Source organism: Helianthus annuus, chromosome 13, assembly GCF_002127325.2.
Source record: "Helianthus annuus cultivar XRQ/B chromosome 13, HanXRQr2.0-SUNRISE, whole genome shotgun sequence".
NCBI lineage: Eukaryota > Viridiplantae > Streptophyta > Magnoliopsida > Asterales > Asteraceae > Helianthus > Helianthus annuus.
The window spans coordinates 114,951,927-114,972,725 of record NC_035445.2 but is presented as its reverse complement, the minus strand read 5'-3'; the positions used below and the strand labels follow the sequence as shown (position 1 = coordinate 114,972,725).

Here is a 20,799-nt window from a genome sequence, read left to right as displayed (position 1 = left end):
TATACGTCCTTTACCAATAACTAGGTTAAATTTTTCAATTAAATATGACATGTGACATGCACACGGGGGTAGGTTAGTAATTTTACTTGTATATTTAAAACATTTCTTTTTTCTCCTTTTATTTGCACACCACACCCAAAGCTTATCCCCTGTTTGCTACTCTGCCCAAATTCCAAATTCCTCAACCAATTACCCCCAACGACACAAGAACCATGGAACAACAAGAACAGATATGTATGATCGACTATTTCCTGTCAAGGTTCCCGGCGAGCTCTGACGAACTGAATCCAATAAGTGAACAAACACCGTCGGAGCTCGATTTAAAATCAACAATGGCACCTGTTTCAATATGAGATCTATCTGGTGATGATGATCTAACGTCATCAGATCTAAATATTTAGGATGTAGCAGCCAGAATCGCCGATGCACACAAGGTTAGGGTTCGTTACTTCGTTTTCAGGCGAAGTGGTCCGATTAGGGTTGTGGCGGTCGGAATCGATGACGTAATTGGAGTAATATTGGGGATTTCAGACTGGGATAGTTTGGTTGTGTCTGCTGTATGTCTCTCTTAGTATCTTGCTAAGATGTTTGTTTTGATGGAATGGAATTGTTTTAGCTAGCAAAAAAGAATCATGCTGTCATGTTCCTCTTTTTATTGAATCGATCTTCTAAAAAATAGTCAGGTTCCTCTTTTGTTTTCTAAGATTTATGGTGGGGATGAGTTGCAGGTTGTTAAGTGTCAAAAGAGAAATGTATTACTAATTGTTTAATGTTTAATTGTCTTATTTTGTTAAAAATATATTTTAAATAAATGAGTAAAATTACCGATCTACCCTCGTGTGTAATGCATATGTCATACTTAACTAAAAAATATAACAAGGTTAGAGTCAAAGGACGTATAGTGTAACAAGTTTTGCAAATAAAGGATTGTGACTGTAATTATTGAAGTTAAAGGCTATCCGTTGCAATCCGATACAAACATAAAGGACGAAAAGTGTAATTTACCCTAATTGAAATTATCATTTAAAGATTGAAAAGTTATAATACTTGCCTAAAATGAGACTTTTGAAATAAAAGAACAATACTTGTCCACGCAGGGACTTTAAAGGAGATAACATGTCCACGCAAGGACTTTTGAAAATGAAATACAAACTTAGTCTACACAGGGACTTTTGGAAATATCAAGATGAAATACAAATAAAAGAAGGAGTCTTCAATCGTCTCCCTTTTTATTCCCGCCATTCCTCTTCTTGTTTCACCCCACTTGGCATTGACACTGCGGTAGTGTTTGGTATGCAGGAATGAGAAGGGGAATGGAATGGATTATTACGAGGGAATAAAGAAAAGGATGTTTGGTTGATCAATTGAATGGAATCACCCATTCCATAAAGCATTCCATTCCTTCAAAATCATTCCATTCACCCCATGTTTTGTAAATTCACATAAAGTAGATACATATACATTTCTTAGTTTGTTATATTATTTATTTTATTTTATTAATCATCTAAATTGTAATCCCGTTTTGAAATTGTGGCTCGATATCCAAACAATCCGAACTATTCAAGTAGTCATACAGTTTTAAAAACATTACTTAAAATCCCATATGATCCACATTAAAGATTTTTATGTTTAATAATACACGACCATCAGGTATACGTATAGGCAAAATGACACTACATTCATGATCGCAAACAACATTGATGACCTGGCCCATCATCAATTCTAGAGGAAACACACCATCCTGTTATCCACTATAGAAAAACCTTTGCTCATGCATGAGGTTTTGTCATAAACGAGACTCTAATTGACAATCTCCTTTAGAGCATGTGTAATGAGGCTGTATGTGACGCCCTTCTCTCCTATAACGCCCCCATAGCGCCTAGCACACCACGACGGGCGGCATTATGGGGCAAAAAGAAGGGGGCAGCGCTATCTCCATAGCAACGGTATGGGGGTTGTTTTCAAAAATGGACTAATCAAAAAATAAGTTAAGTGTTTTTTAATTAATTAATAAAAATGAAAATTAATAATTAGGTAATGATTGGTAGAGGCTTTATGACTACGAGTTCTAGTGATATAACGTCCCATAAAGCCCTTGTGTGACGTGGCACGACACATGTCGTATAACGCCCACAAAAAGGCTTTATGACTATGAATGACCTTAAAAAAAAGTAACCGGGTAGAAAAAGTCTTTGCCTATAGCATTGTAATATTTTACTAAATTTATTGCATTAAAGAAAGTTTAAAAAGTTATTGGGTAATTTACACTTTTCGTCCTTCATGTTTGTAACAAATTACAACGGATAGCCTTTAACTTCAATAATTACACTCATAATCCTTTATTTGCAAAACTCATTACACCGTAGGTCCTTTGTTACTAACCAGGTTAAAATTTTCAGTTAAGTTTATTCACTTAAGGGTATTATGGTGAATTCATGTTTTTATTTAAATGCTTAATACATAAAACCAAAAAAAAATTACATACACACATCTTCTTCCCCAATTTTGTAACTCTAAAACCTAACCTCCACATCTTGCTGCCACCACCTCATCCTACCGCCACCCTACCCCAAAGATCAACAAACACCCTACCTGAAGATCGATAATTTTGTTGACAAAAGGTGATTTTTTTAGTGTTGTTAGTGCCTGATATATCTACGGGTTATGATTGCTTTGCCGCAAGTGGTGTTGCGAGAAAGAAGACGGTAGGTGGCAGGTGGCTGATGTAGCAGGTGGTGGGGTGGTGGCTGGTGGTGGAGAACGCGGATCCGGCGACCGGAGAACATAATTAGTAGGGTGTTTTTGAATATAAATTTAGATCATATCTACTCCATATTCTCTTGTGTCTCCCAATCTCTGCAATGAACAACCCCTCATTTCTTTTTTACCTTTGACCGTGCACCTCCCCCTTTTTATTCCCGTTTGCATTGAAAATCAAACGAATAGAACCCAAATCTATCATAAACATCAACTAAACCCATATTAAATGTCACGGCCCCCGACCCGGTTTGACCCGTTTCAGGAGCCGCGGGACAGGAATCCCGTGGTATTTAATTTAGGCGACAGCGGAAGTCTTTTTAAAACAGGATCTTTTAATAATTCAAACTGCTCGTTCATAACTTAGGGATAAATTCCCAAGATTTACAATACTGTGATTTCTCAGGGAAATCTTTATTTTCAAAACATGTTCATTTATTTATTCACATTGAGCCACTTTTCTAAGCTGGGAGTGCTCCACGGCACTTTTCTTTGCTCATACCAGAAATGTCTAAGCTGGGAGTACGTCGTTGGATAGTTATAATCGATCGGACGTTGAATCGTAATAGCGATCGAGTTATTACCCTGATTGCGGCAGCAACTCGTGATCGTGTGTGTGTTTATTGTGGTATAATAGCCTTAACTCGACGTACAGACAGCAACTTTACGTCGTTTTAACTTCTACAGGTGAGTGCCAATGTCGGCTATTTATAGCAAGTTTTGAGGCTCCCTTACGGACCGTAAGCCCGAACCTTTACGGTCCGTAAGCTAAGCAGTCTAATTTATAGGCTGCCTAGCTCGGGACTAGCCTTGGTGACTCAAGATTTCAGCCAATTAAAACCAAGCAACATTTTAATTTAGATAATTATCAACTAGGGTTTGCCCCCCCCCCCCCCCCCGAGTTTTAGGGGCCCTGATCCTGATTCGGCTCATTCTGAAAATTTTAGGGTTAGTGCAGAATTACTTGGGTGTCTCAATTAGGGTTTTCTTATTGGCTAATTATCGTCCTAATTATTGATTTTAGTGGCAGTTTTTACATCCTCCCTACCTTGAGAAAAATCTCGTCCTCGAGATTTACTGAAATAGATGAGGGTACTTTCACTTCATCTCTGATTCCAGTTCCCAAGTATATTCTGGTCCTCTCTTGGATTCCCATTTGACTTTGACCAACACCAGTCGTTTATGTTTGAGAAACTTAATCTTCCGATCTTCTATTTGTAGAGGTTTCTCTACGAATTTCAGCTTTTCATTTACCTCTATATCTTGAAGAGGTACTACCAGGTATTCGTCTGATAGACATTTCTTGAGATTGGATACATGAAACACATCATGTACTCCAGCTAATTCTTCTGGTAGTTGTAGACGATAAGCTACTGGTCCTATTCGTTGGATCACTGGGAATGGTCCAACATATCTGGGACTCAGTTTTCCTTTCTTACCGAATCGTACTACTCCTTTCCAAGGAGATACTTTCAAAAGTACTTTGTCTCCGACTTGAAATTCTAATGGCTTGCGGCGATTGTCTGCATAGCTCTTCTGACGATCTCTAGCAGTCTTCAGTCTTTCCTTGATTTTGCGATATCTTGTCAGTAGTTTCTTGCACAATCTCTGGACCCGATAATTGACTTTCTCCTATTTCTGCCCAACATACGGGAGTTCTGCACTTGCGTCCATACAGTGCTTCGAATGGAGCAGCTTCGATGCTTGAATGATAACTATTGTTATAGGAGAATTCAAATAATGGTAAATGGCTATCCCAATTACCACCAAAGTTAATTACACATGCTCGGAGCATGTCTTCCAGGGTTTGTATCATCCTTTCACTTTGTCCGTCCGTTTGAGGATGATATGCGGTACTTAAATTAAGTCGAGTTCCCATTGCTTCTTGGAAACTTGTCCAGAAACGGGAAGTAAAACGACTATCTCTATCCGATACAATGGAGAGTGGGACTCCATGTAAGGATACTACTTCATCTACATACAACTTGGCTAACCTTTCCATGCTAAAGGTTTCCTTCATTGGTAAGCGAAATGTATCAACTTAAACCATATGTAAAATGCACAAGACAAGTCGTTGAAGTAAAACGTGGTTTAAATCAACGTTATGTTCTGTGGAAAAATGCATGCTCTATTGATATTAACATTTACGCGGTATTGTAAACTATGCATACATCCAAGCCTTGAGACTGTGGCGATAAACCCTCAAACAAATTAAAGGTTTATCTAAGTTATGTATATCGAATTCGGTCATTCCTTCCAATCCTATCAAACCCAGGATTTCAGGAACGGGAGTTGTCAATTCCTATGGTACCACTACCTGCTAACGAACGGCGTAGCTAATGTTAATGAATGTATTGTCCCATGTTAAACAAACCAAATGTCATAACAAAATGAAGGCATGTGATGCAAACAATTGTACCAAGTATGCTAAGTAAACATACGAAGCAGAAATGTTCGTGTAAATCAATGTGTCCATATGCTGAGTAAACATATGCAACAGAAATGTTCATGTAAATCAATGTGTCCATATGCTGAGTAAACATATGCAACAGAAATGTTCATGTAAATCAATGCGTCCATATGCTGAGTAAACATATGCAACAAAAATGTTCATGTAAATCAATGTGTCCATATGCTGAGTAAACATATGCAACAGAAATGTACTGTAAATCAATGTACTAAGTACGCACACAATGGGCATACATAGCATAAAATGTAATGAAATCATGTACTATAATGTACTAATGAGCATAGCAAATATACGATGTGAAAACAGGAAAGCATAAAAGTAACAGATAGGCACATGTGTTTCACCCCAAAACAGTTTGGAAAACAGTAAAAGAGGGGTTCTATGTGGTCACCTGAGATTGCTTTGAATTCCTTGTATAATAACCAGATAATGCTAAAGATCACGGGATATCAAACGGCACCTAATAGGTAGCTATGTTAATATACCGGACCAAATCGGAAGGATCAGATAGTACGCGGGTTCGTAAACCAAACGAGTATGGAGACTCGTGTAATATGGTTTAACAAAGCCTACATACTAAAATGAAACTTAACCTAGGTGCTTGCGACCCATCACGACCCGTTTAGGTAGCTTATGCTACCTTACGCGTCGTTCGCGTAGAACGCGTCTGGAATGCCTAACATCGTGACCACAAGGCATAACCTCGGAAGGTTATAGCTATGGTCACCTAATGTGTTTGGTCAGATCCTAATGATCGACCAAATGGGTCGGGTTCGAAAGTATAAGCGATGGTTTAGATCGCTTACCTTACGACCCTATATAAGCACTAAACTAAAAGTGACGAGCTAAGCATGTTAGAACATGCTTAACTAAGTTTGAAAACAGGTTTGACATCAAAACAAACGGCTTTGATGCCTACGAGTAGTTTGGTTACAAAATATGCAAGAATGCACATTTTGGCCGAAACTACGGCTCGTCACTGAGCCTAGATAACGTGGTGATCAGTAGGTATAGTCACTACGGACTATAACCATCGTGATCACGCTCACGTTATGAAGTTCTAATGAACTTCGCATCGACCATAAGCTGGTCAATGCAGAAAGTCAACAAAACGTCGACTTTCGGACTCGAAAAGCGAATAAAAGAATGAAAGAATACTTACGGAGGGTCCCCGAATGCTAATCTAGACCAAAATGGCTCAGGTATGAAACAATGGTTCCAACTTAGAGCCTTAAGATCAGATTGTGTGGGTTTTGAGCAAAATGGGGGGGGGGTATTTATAGGAAAAGTGGAACCGTTAGGATCGTTTTATCGAATATCGTGCCACGATCTTGTGCGTACATGTGTTACATTACTAGATTCACTGAATATGGCCCTTGGCCTTTGATTGGGTGAAAAGGCATTTGGAACTTTCGCCATTTGAAGAGCCAATCAGCATTAAATGTGGGTTCTGCTGTACTGGGGACCCCTTACGGACCGTATGGGCTTTGGCTTACGGTCCGTAAGCCCCTAGTTTGGCAGATTTACCATTTTGGTCCCTGCAGCACCAAAACTTGGTATTTGATGCGTTTTTGGCACGTCTAAGCCCCGTTAACCTCATTTCAAAGTTCTAAAATGAAGTTAAAGCATAGGGAACTTAAAATGTGTTCAAAAATATGTCGGATGTCGGTTCGTTTGGCCGTACGGTCGCGGTGTTCGGTTAATTACGACGGAATGCGCATAATCGTGAAAGACGATCCAAATTGCGCGATGAACGGATTTTTCTCATGCCATACACTTGGGCATAATATAAGGATGCTTACATAAATTTTTGGATGTCCGGATGTATTCAGAACGTACGTTATGCGCGAAAGTGCAAACTTGTGCACTTTTTGACACTTTTAGCCCCTGAATGATCCAAAAGTTTGTTTTAGCATACCAAACCCCTCAAAGCCTATTTCTAAGCTATGTAAAGGATATTTATGGTATGTTTAACTTATGGACATGTTCCGGAATGTTCGTTACAGTTTAAATTGGCATACTTTCGCAGTTTGTCAAGTTTAGTCCCTGTAAGCGAATTAACTTGTTTTTGCTATACCAAGGCCTTCAAAACTTATTTCTAAGTTATGTAAAGGTTATTTAAGGTATGTTGAGTATATGTTGATGTTCCGGAGTATTTGTTGCGTTAAACTGAGTACGTTTAAGCACCAGTTAGCGTATAACTCTCCAGAAAGCGATGTAGAGTTTGAAATTGAACAAAAGTTAAAATACGAAAAATGTAAAACACAATCAAACAATCATTGGGATAAAATAACATTGTTTTATTGATAATTGAACTGTTCATAATGATTACAAGCACAAATGTTACATTAGTCTTGGGTAACCATCTTATGTGCTAAAAGTGAAAAATCTACTTAACTATTGAACTACTTTTGAAATGTGAAGATTGTGAACAGTGACGGAACCAGAACTTTTTGACTGGAGGGTCGAAATAGAATGTTTGTTTTTATATATTTTATAACAATCCATGTACCATAAACGCGTTGTTCTTTATTTTAATATTCCTTTTATTTGTATTTTAAATTAGTTCAGTGATAATTTTTTAATTGAAATATCTGTAGTAAAAGATTTATCTACGTAATTTAAAAAAAAAGTCCTTCAACTACTTAAATAAATAAGAACCGAAACATATTAACATTATTATTCTGGGCCTACCAAGGGTTGTATATTTTATTATATTTTGATCATTGACTATTGAGCTTTAGTTAATATTGGGCTTGCTTTAATTTGACTTTTTAAGGCCCAACTCACATGTACTTATTAGATTAGATTTTTTCTATCGTCTTCTCCACTAAATCATTTGCAGAGCTGCTATGCAATCGTCGACCCAAAAACCGGTTATTCCAGCTTTATTCTTTTATTCTCTTCTCATCTAACTACTCTCAGTCTCCACCTTTAATAAACTCGAAGGGTCAAGGTGAAAAAATTTGGAGAATTTATATACCAATGATAAGGGAAAGCAGCCATGCCGGAGGGTCAGGTGACCCTCCTGACCCCCCTGTAGTTCCGCCCCTGATTGTGAACCATGTATGACATTAGAACTTGACTCGAATTTTTGAGAATGGGAAGTGTATCCATTTGTTCAATCCACATGAAAGTGAAGAACACTATTGCATTGTCTAGTCTTTTGTTGAAGGAGGATGTTTCAAGGGATTCTTTTTGGAGATACTAAAAACGAAAGGTAGCGAAAAGAATCACCAATATGGCGAAGTTTCATAGGCAGCTGCCACGGCCCCCGACCCGGTTTGACCCGTTTCAGGAGCCGCGGGACAGGAATCCCGTGGTATTTAATTTAGGCGACAGCGGAAGTCTTTTTAAACAGGATCTCTTAATAATTTAAACCGCTCGTTTCATAACTTAGGGATAAATTCCCAAGATTTACAATACTGTGATTTCTCAGGGAAATCTTTATTTTCAAAACATGTTCGTTTATTTATTTACATTGAGCCACTTTTCTAAGCTGGGAGTGCTCCACGACACTTTTCGTTGCTCATACCATATTACCTGAAACATGTTTGAAAAAGGTTTTGTCAGCAGGGAAATACTGAGTGAATCATTCAGTTTACTGAAAATGACACATTTGTTATAATCTACAGTATTAAGGGGAATTACAATGTTTCTGATATCAAACCAACTACCCACAGTATTTGTCACTCGACCATCCATTGGCTAGCCCATTTGTCCAATGGTGTCTGTGACTGTGGTCAGATCACCCCTTGGCCACCCGTTTGTCCAAGTGTGACGGGAAATAAGTAATGTATACAAAACCCCACATACCGGCTGTAATTTGGTGATTACATAGACTTAATCCCTGTAATTATAACTTTAAAAATAATTTGGAGTTTTGTAAAACAGTTGACTCACAAACGGTGAGAAAAGAGTTTATAAAAGTGGAATGACTCACATTGCAGATTTACGAGCAGAGTATAAGCTTTACTGATTAGCCTTCTAACCTAATTTAAATAACAATGCACACACAAACGGGATTAGTAACTAATTCAGCAGTTATGTCAATTCACGAGATTAAACCCTCACAACTATTATCAAGTGCAAGACTTAACAATTCAATGGATTCACAACGAATGACAGAGCATAGTCCGAATTCGAACAGCACTCAAACATTCAAGTCGAAATCACAATGAATAACAAAGTACAAGCTCAATTTGAGCAGCACTCGGACAATTGTTGGATAGTTATAATCGATCGGACGTTGAATCGTAATAGCGATCGAGTTATTACCCTGATTGCGGCAGCACCTCGTGATCGTGTGTGTGTGTGGTGAACTGAATTGCTTATAACTCGACGTATACACAGAGATTTTACGTCGTTTTAAGTTCCACAGTTAAGTGCCAATGTCGGCTATTTATAGCAAATTTTGGGACCTCCTTATGGACCGTAAGCCGGACCCTTTATGGTCCGTAAGCTAAGCAGTTTAAATATAGGCTGCCTAGGCTCGGTTGTAGCTTGGGTGACTCAACTTTTCAACCAATTAGAACAAAGCAACGTTTAATTAGGATAATTATCAACTAGGGTTTGCCCCCCTCGAGTTTTAGGGGCCCTGATCCTGATTCCGATTGTTCTGAAAATTTTAGGGCTAGTGCAGAATTACTTGGGTGTCTTAATTAGGGTTTTGTTATTGACTAATTATTGTCTTAATTATTGATTTTAGTGGCAGTTGTTACATCCTCCCCACCTTGAGAAAAATCTCGTCCTCGAGATTTACTGAAATAGATGAGGATACTTTCGCTTCATCTCTGATTCCAGTTCCCAAGTATATTTTGGTCCTCTCTTGGATTCCCATTTGACCTTGACTAACACCAGTCGTTTGTGTTTGAGAAATTTAATCTTCCGATCTTCTATTTGTAGGGTTTCTCTACGAACTTCAGCTTTTTATTTACCTCTATATCTTGAAGAGGTACTACCAGGGATTCGTCTGATAAACATTTCTTGAGATTAGATACATGAAACACATCATGTACTCCAGCTAATTCTTCTAGTAGTTGTAAACGATAAGCTACTGGTCCTATTCGTTGAATTACTGGGAATGGTCCAACATATCTGGGACTCAGTTTTCCTTTCTTACCGAATCGTACTACTCCTTTCCAAGGAGATACTTTTAATAGTACTTTGTCTCCGACTTGGAATTCTAACGGCTTGCGGCGATTGTCTGCATAACTCTTCTGACGATCTCTAGCGGTCTTCAGTCTTTCCTTGATTTGCGATATCTTGTCAGTAGTTTCTTGCACAATCTCTGGACCCGATAATTGACTTTCTCCTATTTCTGCCCAACATACTGGAGTTCTGCACTTGCGTCCATACAGTGCTTCGAATGGAGCAGCTTCGATGCTCGAATGATAACTATTGTTATAAGAGAATTCAATTAATGGTAAATGGTATCCCAATTACCACCAAAGTCAATTACACATGCTCGGAGCATGTCTTCCAGGGTTTGTATCGTTCTTTCACTTTGTCCGTCCGTTTGAGGATGATATGCGGTACTTAAATTAAGTCGAGTTCCCATTGCTTCTTGGAAACTTGTCCAGAAACGGGAAGTAAAACGACTATCTCTATCCGATACAATGGAGAGTGGGACTCCATGTAAGGATACTACTTCATCTACATACAACTTGGCTAACCTTTCCATGCTAAAGGTTTCCTTCATTGGTAGAAAATGAGCTGATTTGGTTAATCGATCCACAATTACCCAAATAGCATCATTACCTTTTCTGGTTCTGGGTAACTTAGTAACAAAATCCATTGTTATGAGTTCCCATTTCCATACAGGCATTTCTAACTGTTGTAGTAGTCCTGAAGGTTTCTGATGTTCGGCTTTAACTTGTGAACAGGTTAAACACTTAGATACGTATTCGGCTATATCCTTTTTCATTCCTATCCACCAAAAATTATTTCTTAAATCCTGGTACATTTTATTATTTCCTGGATGTACAGTATACCTAGATTTATGAGATTCTTCTAAAATCTTATTTCTTAATTCTCCTTGCCTAGGTACCCAAATTCGTTTCTTGTGGAATCTCCAAATTCCATCTTTTCCTTGTTCTAATTCCCTTAGATAACCTTTCATTCCTTCGACATCGTCCTTGATTGCCGTTTCTTGAATTTCCTTTATTTGTTCCATTAAATCTAATTGTAGATTTAACCTAAGAGCACGGACTCGCTTTTGCTTTTCATGATATTTACGACTTAAGGCGTCGGCAACTACGTTCGCCTTTCCTTCGTGATATTGAATATCACAGTCGTAATCACTTAAGATTTCCATCCACCTTCTTTGCCTCATATTTAACTCTTTTTGCCCAAATATATACCTTAAACTCTTATGGTCTGTATAGACAGTAAACTTACTTCCATACAGATAATGTCTCCAGATCTTAAGGGCGAAAATTATGGCTCCTAACTCTAGATCATGAGTTGTATAATTTTCTTCGTGCTTTTTCAATTGCCTAGAGGCATACGCAATTACCTTTTTGCGTTGCATCAACACACATCCATATCCTAATTTTGAAGCATCACAGTATACTTTCAAAATCCTCAGTTCCTTCGGGTAAAGCTAAAATTGGAGCATTTGTCAATTTGTGCTTTAGAATCCTAAAAGCTTCCTCTTGTCTAGATCCCCATTCAAACTTAATGGCTTTACAGGTTAGCTTAGTTAAAGGTACAGCTATCCTAGAGAAATCTTTAATAAATCGTCTATAATATCCAGCTAATCCTAGAAAACTTCTAACTTCCATAGCCGTTCGTGGAGCTTTCCAATTCGTAATTGCTTCTATTTTAGCAGGATCTACGTGAATTCCTTCGTGATTCACCATATGACCTAAAAATTGTACTTCTTGTAGCCAGAATTTGCACTTCGAGAATTTGGCATAAAGCTTTTCCTTTCTTAACAAAGTTAAGAGTGCATGCAAGTGCTCACAATGTTCCTCCTGACTTTTGGAATAAATGAGTATATCGTCAATGAACACGATTACAAATTTATCCAAGTATGGCTTACAGATCCTATTCATCATGTCCATAAATGCAGCTGGAGCATTTGTTAATCCAAAGGGTATGACTGTAAACTCATAATGACCATACCTAGTCCTGAAAGCAGTTTTAGGTATGTCCTCCCCTTGCACTTTCAATTGGTGATATCCAGATCTTAAGTCTATCTTAGAGAAATACCTAGCTCCTTGCAACTGATCAAAAAGATCATCAATCCTAGGTAATGGGTATCGGTTCTTAATTGTAACTTTATTCAATTCCCTATAATCGATACACATTCTCATTGATCCATCTTTCTTTTTCACAAACAACACTGGTGCACCCCAAGGGGATGAACTAGGTTGTATGGATCCTTTGCTTAGTAATTCATCTAATTGCTTTTTCAATTCTAGCATTTCAGTATGTGCTAATCGATAAGGTGTCTTAACTATTGGTGCAGTACCTGGAATTAAATGAATTCTAAACTCTACTTCCCTATCAGGTGGTAAACCAGGTAATTCTTCTGGAAAAACATCTGGGTATTCTGAAACTATAGGGATGTCCTGAAGTTCCTTACTTTTAGTGTTAATGATTACAGAAATCATATACACCATTTCTTGTTTCCTTGAATAACTAGCCAATTTCATTACTGAAATGAATTTTAGTGGCTTTCGAGGTCTATCTCCTGTATTAAGATTACTTCTCCTGTGGGGGTACGGATTTCTACGGAATTCTTATCACACAGGATTTGAGCATGGTTGGCTATTAACCAATCCATTCCTAACACTACATTGAATCCGGCTAAATTCATAGGTAACAGGTTTGCAGAAAACTTATAACCTAACAATTCTATCTTTACTTCTTGCAAAACCTTGTCTATGTTGACAGAATTTCCATCTGCCATTTCAACAGTAAAGATCTGCCTAAGGGTATTTAGAGGTAAGTTAAGAGCTTGACAGAATGCAGTATTAATGAAACTTTGGTTTGCACCAGAATCAAATAATACTTTTGCATAGACGTTATGCACTAAGAACGTACCCGCTATCACGTCTGGAATGAGTTCGGCTTCTTGAGTGGTCAGCTGGAATGCTCGTGCATTTTTCTTAGTAGTTCCTTCAGTCGTTTTAGCTCTATTGTCTGCTGGTTTAGCTAACTTAGGGCATTCAGACTGGAAGTGTCCTGTTTCTCTGCAGTTATAACAAACTTTTGTTTTTCTTCTGCAGTCTTCTTCCCGATGTCCTTTCGCCTTGCAGAAGTTGCAAAATATATTGCACTGTCCATAGTGTTTCTTTTTGCAATTTCTACAGAAAGGAGGTGACGAGTATTGCCCGGTTCCTCTTTTCTTGAGTTTATTGCTATTATTACCCACGCGGAATCCTTGGGTAATCTTCTGAGCCAATTTCTTCTTGCGATCTTCTTCTCTGGTGCGGACTAGTTCATCGGTTAAGGTATTAGCTAATTCCACAGCATCGTCAATCGTGCGTGGTCTCGCAGCTTTAACAATATTACGGATTTCTCCAATTAATCCCCAAATATAACGGGAAATAAGTACCGGTTCTGGCGAAGCCAGGGAAGGTACCACTCTCGCATATTCGAAGAATGTCGAAGTATATCCTCGACAGTCTACACCTAGCATACGATGACTCAGGAACTTATTTGCCATTTGTTCCTTCTCGTATTCGGGACAGAATTTTCTTTCGACAAGACTCTTAAATTCTTCCCAATTCACTGCATAGGCCACCCTTCTTCCTTTTGCTTGTAGCACCGTGTTCCACCATTCTAACGCCCCTTCTTTGAATAGGTTTGATGCATACATCACTTGATCTTCTTCAGCACATTTACTTATTGCAATTACTGCCTCGGTTTTCTCTAACCAACGCAGTGTTGCAGTTGCCCCTTCATTACCTGCAAATTCTGCGGGTTTACAGGCAAGAAATTCTTTGTAAGTGCAACCAGGTGTTGCAGCTTTCATTCTCTAAGGGAGTGGGGCCTGTTGCGGATCATGATCGTCATGATTGCCGCCTCCATTTATGCTGTTACTGCCGTTATCTTCCGGAATACGTTTACTAGGAATTAATTGTGGTTCGGCAGGTTTCTGAACAGCAGCCACAATTTCTGGAATAGCATTGGCTATCCCTTGAGCAATAAAGTGTTCAATATCTTGTCTAGTTATATATTGATGTTCCTGATTTTGCTCAGACTGATTTACTTCATTAACTGGTTCACTATTAGCGTTTTCCATCTGCTAATTAATAGAAATTATTAGTGTCTAATTATTAATACCAAAATCACAGATACATACACAGATAAACACATAGATCAGCATAACATACAAGCATAGTCAAAATTGTCGATGCCTCGACTTCTGTTTTGTTTCATATATTATACCTGCTTCAATACACACTTTTATCTTACAGTGTTTTATTGCCCATTTTACAGAATCAGTTTTACTATATTAGTTATGATACAAACTTTTCCAACCCTTCCTATCTTTTGGTCCACTGGCAGTTTCAGTAACGACGTTCCCTCTCGTCGTACTTCCAAGAAATCTGCTCCCCCATTTCCCGGATCCTATTCCCGGTGCCTATCAGTTCTTCACCAAACTGACGTAGCTCAGCTAAATTTTCATAGCTCATTGGCGGATTAGGGACAGGTTCTGGATCAAACTGTGGGAGAAAACTATAGGGACTATTAACTATATTTTGGAATTGCCAGTCATTGGTCCACCATTCCTCCATTTGGCCTAATGGTCGGGTGTAAACTAGTGGGTCTGGAATAGCTGGTCCTAGGTTTATTGGGAATTGGGCTGTAGCAGGATAAGAGAAGAGATTATCGTTGATAGGCTCTAGAACATCACAATTATCCAGTAGGCGGTTTATTTCGTCCTGGAATGTGATTTCCTCAGACTGTTTAGAGCTTTCTCCGATCTCTATTCCCTTTTTCTTTAAGTCTATCCCTATTTCTGCTGGCTTGGAACTTTCTCCGGTTTCTATTTCTTTTCCCTTGCTCACACTCACAGGAATTTCTATTTTAGGGAGTCTCCTAGGCTTCCTTCTGCGCACTTTTCGCCACCCTACATATCTTCTCTTCTTTTTAGGTTTTGCTTTTTCCAGCGGTGGAGCTTGGAATTCCAGAGGTTCCTCTATGTCAGCAATGTAACCAGTGAAGTTGTGGGAGACTTCAATTGGCACATGATAGAGGTTGAGATTCTGAAATGCTTCCGACATCTCATTCATGATGTACGGCATATATGCAAAATGCACAAAATGTTAAGTTAAAACTTTGGAACAAAGCTTAACAAATAAACATTTTTATTGCACACCAATTTGTACAACATAACAGTAACCAGAACATACTCAGATCTATTTATTTATTTACTAGGAAGTAAATATTTCTAGATTTAAAGCTTAAAGATTTGCATTTTCATCTACAGTAGCGAGCAGATACAGATTTGCCCATTTTTCATCTAAGTTATTTTCCCCTGGTGGATTATTAATTTCCTGAATTTCTAGGTTAAATCTCACTCTCTTGGTTCGGGGTTTCTTTTTCTCTTGACCTTTTCTAAGGATTGAATTTCTTTTCTCCGGTGTAAGTGGGTTTTCATAATTGGCCTTACGGACAAAGATTCCCTCTTCTAAATTGGTGGGAGATTTGGAGGAAGAGGTTCCCTGTTCTTTAGGTGTACTATCTAATTTGCGATAGATAGCAGAAATCTTTTGTTTACCCATACTGTAATTTTAACAATTAGTCAGTTAATAAGCATATATTCACAGAATGACAAATAAAACTTTCAATAAACTTAAATTAATTAGAACAATGAGCTTAATCAGTAAGCTTAAAACAGTGGCTCTGATACCACCTTTTCCTGTCACGGCCCCCGACCCGGTTTGACCCGTTTCAGGAGCCGCGGGACAGGAATCCCATGGTATTTAATTTAGGCGACAGCGGAAGTCTTTTTAAAACAGGATCTTTTAATAATTCAAACTGCTCGTTCATAACTTAGGGATAAATTCCCAAAATTTACAATACTGTGATTTCTCAGGGAAATCTTTATTTTCAAAACATGTTCATTTATTTATTCACACTGAGCCACTTTTCTAAGCTAGGAGTGCTCCACGACACTTTTCTTTGCTCATACCAGATCACCTGAAACATGTTTGAAAAAGGTTTTGTCAGCGGGGAAATACTGAGTGAATCATTCATTTTACTGAAAACGACACATTTATTATAATCTACAGTATTAAGGGGAATTACAATGTTTCTGATATCAAACCAACTACCCACAGTATTTGTCACTCGACCATCCATTGGCTAGCCCATTTGTCCAATGGTGTCTGTGACTGTGGTCAGATCACCCCTTGGCCACCCGTTTGTCCAAGTGTGACGGGAAATAAGTAATGTATACAAAACCCCACATACCGGCTGTAATTTGGTGATTACATAGACTTAATCCCTGTAATTATAACTTTGAAAATAACTTGGAGCTTTGTAAAACAGTTGACTCACAAACTGTGAGAAAAGAGTTTATAAAAGAGGAATGACTAACATTTCAGATTTATGAGCAGAGTATAAGCTTTACTGATTAGCCTTTTAACCTAATTTAAATAACAATGCACACACAAACGGGATTAGTAACTAATTCAGCAGTTACGCCAATTCACGAGATTAAACCCTCACAACTATTATCAAGCGCGATACTTAACAATTCAATGGATTCACAACGAATGACAGAGCATAGTCCGAATTCGAACAACACTCAAACATTCAAGTTGAAATCACAATGAATAACAAAGTACAAGCTCAATTTGAGCAGCACTCGGACAGTCGTTGGATAGTTATAATCGATCGGACGTTGAATCGTAATAGCGATCGAGTTATTACCCTGATTGCGGCAGCACCTCGTGATCGTGTGTGTGTTTATTGTGGTATAATAGCCTTAACTCGACGTACAGACAGCAACTTTACGTCGTTTTAACTTCTACAGGTGAGTGCCAATGTCGGCTATTTATAGCAAGTTTTGAGGCTCCCTTACGGACCGTAAGCCCGAACCTTTACGGTCCGTAAGCTAAGCAGTCTAATTTATAGGCTGCCTAGCTCGGGACTAGCCTTGGTGACTCAAGATTTCAGCCAATTAAAACCAAGCAACGTTTTAATTTAGATAATTATCAACTAGGGTTTGCCCCCCTCGAGTTTTAGGGGCCCTGATCCTGATTCCGATCATTCTGAAAATTTTAGGGTTAGTGCAGAATTACTTGGGTGTCTCAATTAGGGTTTTCTTATTGGCTAATTATCGTCCTAATTATTGATTTTAGTGGCAGTTGTTACATTAAACCAAACCCAAATTTCCCAAATCTCCAAATCTTTCATGTAATATCCAAACTAAACATCATTTAACTTAATTCTCCTTTTCGCAAAACGTCATCTAACTTTCGTTAGGTTTCTGTTTGCTCAAATTTATGGTTTCATTGAGCGATGGCTTCGAAGCGGATCTTGAAGGAGCTCAAGGATCTTCAGAAAGATCCTCCTACCTCTTGCAGCACCGGTACCGATCTCTTAGATGCTCTTTTCGATGCATTTTTTACAAACATTTGATTTGATTTCTCGTCTTTTGTGTTGAATCGTTGAATTTGGTTTTGGTTTGTTGTTTAAGATCAGAGGGAAAGTGTGTTAGAGAGAGTAAGAGAGGCGTGGTTATCAAGATCTGGGTTGGTTGATGATAGCACTTGTGATAGATTAGATTTTTATGAAGTGCAAGACCAATGACAGAAGTAGTCCTTAGATAGGTTAAAGGACAAAATTGCCCTTATGTAGAGTATATTTCATATTTAACTGAAAATTTTAACCTGATTAATAACAAAGGACCTAGGGTGTAATAAGTTTTGCAAATAAAGGATTATGAATGTAATTATTGAAGTTAAAGACTATCCGTTGCAATCCGGTATAAACTTAAAGGACGAAAAGTGTAATTTACCCAAAATAATTAGATATACAAAAAGTTTTTATAATCTTTAATTATTTTCATGTCATTCAAAAGTGGGAGGTTAGAGGTTAAGAAGGGATAAGTCTTTTCAAAAGTGGGAGGTTAAGAAGAGATAAGGATTGAGATTGAGGGGGACATGCCTTCTAAAGTGGGAGGTTAAGAAGGGATAAGGATTGAGATTGAGGGGGACATGCCATACTTGATACTTCTTTTTATATTATGAAAGTTATCATTATATTATAATTATAATACAGATAACCATTCGTTTCTTTAATGACCAAAAATATATGATTAAAAATTATACCTATTACAAAGTTGATTAATTTCAAATTTTTGTTCTTATAAGAAATTTCCGTAAGTATAAATATGTAAATAGTTATTTGAAATAAATTTGTAAAATAATAACAATAAAAATAAATTGAGGAGACAGAATATCCATGTGGGAGAATTGAAGTAAATTGGCTCCAGATACTTTCCATGTACCTTCCTTTCCAACAAAACACCATTTTTTAATACTTTTCAAATTTTTTTTTTAATTCTCACACTCCCTTTTTTGGACTTATTATGCAGAGCCCTTAGTGCCACGTCATCCCCCGCGGCCCCCACTTCATCTTCTTCCTTATTTATATCACTTGCCACCACTAAACCCTAGCTATCCAGTCCACCATCAATTTCCACTTTCAATATTCCACCACTGAATCAACAAGGTTTTTAACTTCTTCTTATGGCTTCAGCTTGCCTGAATAGAATCGGAATATCACCAGATAATATGCTAGAATGCTCGCAGAAGTACTCTTCATACAGCTGGTTCACTCACAGACTCTCCATTAGCCGTGAAGAAGATGTTTCTAAATCAAAATCCAAATCCAAAACCAAGTGTGCTTCTTCTCCGAAGAAGAACCGTTCAGATGTATCCGAGCTATCAGATACCGACTCCAGACGTGAAGAACAGGTAAAAAAGTTATCAGATCTGACGAAAGATGAAGATCCGAACGAGTTTGACGGATTTGAGTTCAGACTTGACGGTTCGGTTATGATGCTACCGGCAGATGAACTGTTTTCCGACGGTAAACTTGTTCCGTTACAGCTGTCAGTTGTTAATCAACCTGCCACGTCATCAACAGAAATTGTTTCCGGTGATACTGATACGCCGTGCTCTCGCCGGAGAAGTACGGACGATGCGTTTGCTGCTGATCCGTACTTGTTTTCTCCTCGAGCACCGAGGTGTTCCAGCCGGTGGAAAGAGCTTCTAGGTTTCCGTAAGCTTCATCAAAACAGCAATAATGTTGTTAACAAGGTTGATTCCAATAAAGCAACCGGTGTTAACAGATCTTCAATAAGGCAGTTGCTCAATAGAAGTTCAAGATCTTCAAGCGATTCGTTTATCAATTTACCGTTACTTAAAGAAACAGACGCCGAATCGGTATCTGTTTCTTCGCGTCCGTCGCTTTCGTCTTCATCTTCTGGTCACGAGCTAGACGATCTTCCTCGTCTATCTCTCGATTTGGATAGACCTAATAAACTTAACCTAAACTTTAACACTCGTCCGAAAACACGACTAGTGAAAACCAAGTTACAATCAACAATTCAGCAACGACAAACAACTGCTCGTGTCAGCCGCAGCACGAGCCGTCGTTCATCAGAATCCACTCGTGGAGTGTCTGTTGACAGTCCGCGAATGAATTCATCTGGAAAAATAGTTTTCCATAGCTTGGAACGGAGTTCCAGCAGTCCTAGCAGCTTCAATGGCGGACCTAGATTCAAACACAGAGGAATGGAGAGATCATACTCAGCAAATGTACGAGTCACACCGGTGCTAAACGTACCGGTGTGTTCAAAATCCGGTAGTGTGTTTGGATTTCCGATATTTTCTTCACAGCAGAAGCAACGAGAACTTTCGAGCAGCAACAATGGCGGATCTGTTCGTAATCGGTAACCGAACATTTGATATGACGTTACTGTTCATCGTTTTCGATCAATCAATCAATGGTGTTAATTAGTTATTAGCGTAGGCTAGCATTACTGCATTAGGCATCTAGGTGTAGAATAGTGTATCTATTTTTGTTGATTACTTTGCAGCTAATTTCTAATGGTAGAATCAGATTCTTCACAAACTTCTAAGTATTTTTTTTTAACGGGTAATCGAATCAATCCCGAGCACTCTCAGACACAAACGGAGTACTCCAAGAGTAACCCTAGTCCACCATCAATTTCAGGGAAAACCCGGTAACCCATCCGCCTGTAGGCACGATGGTGAAATTACCCCGGTTTGGCTTAAAAATTCAACCCAAGTTTTCCTGGGTCTCAATGATCCAGTACCTCACTTTGCATCAAGTGAAAGTTAAACCTACATCCCTCAAAAGAAATTTAAACCAAACACCACTTGAACTAGAGATTATTGGCATCTTTAAATATTATTATTATTATTTTGTTGGATGCAATAATGAAATGATTCATGTCTGGAGAAAACTAAATACTTAACTGAATCGAAATATTTTGTTGTCGGTAAAGGAATCTGATTAAAGATAAATATAATAGTTTGAACATGGGATTGTGTAAAGTATAAATGATTAAAGGG

General features: G+C 38.2%; 1 protein-coding gene across 1 annotated transcript; it reads left to right on the top strand.

Moving 5' to 3' along the window:
* The first annotated feature begins 18,861 nt into the window (after positions 1 to 18,861).
* On the top strand, positions 18,862 to 20,345 carry LOC110899081. Its single transcript, XM_022145955.2, has one exon. The coding sequence runs from the start codon at positions 18,946 to 18,948 to the stop codon at positions 20,155 to 20,157; it is 1,212 nt and encodes a 403-aa protein (XP_022001647.1). The 5' UTR covers positions 18,862 to 18,945; the 3' UTR covers positions 20,158 to 20,345.
* Positions 20,346 to 20,799: the final 454 nt, after the last annotated feature.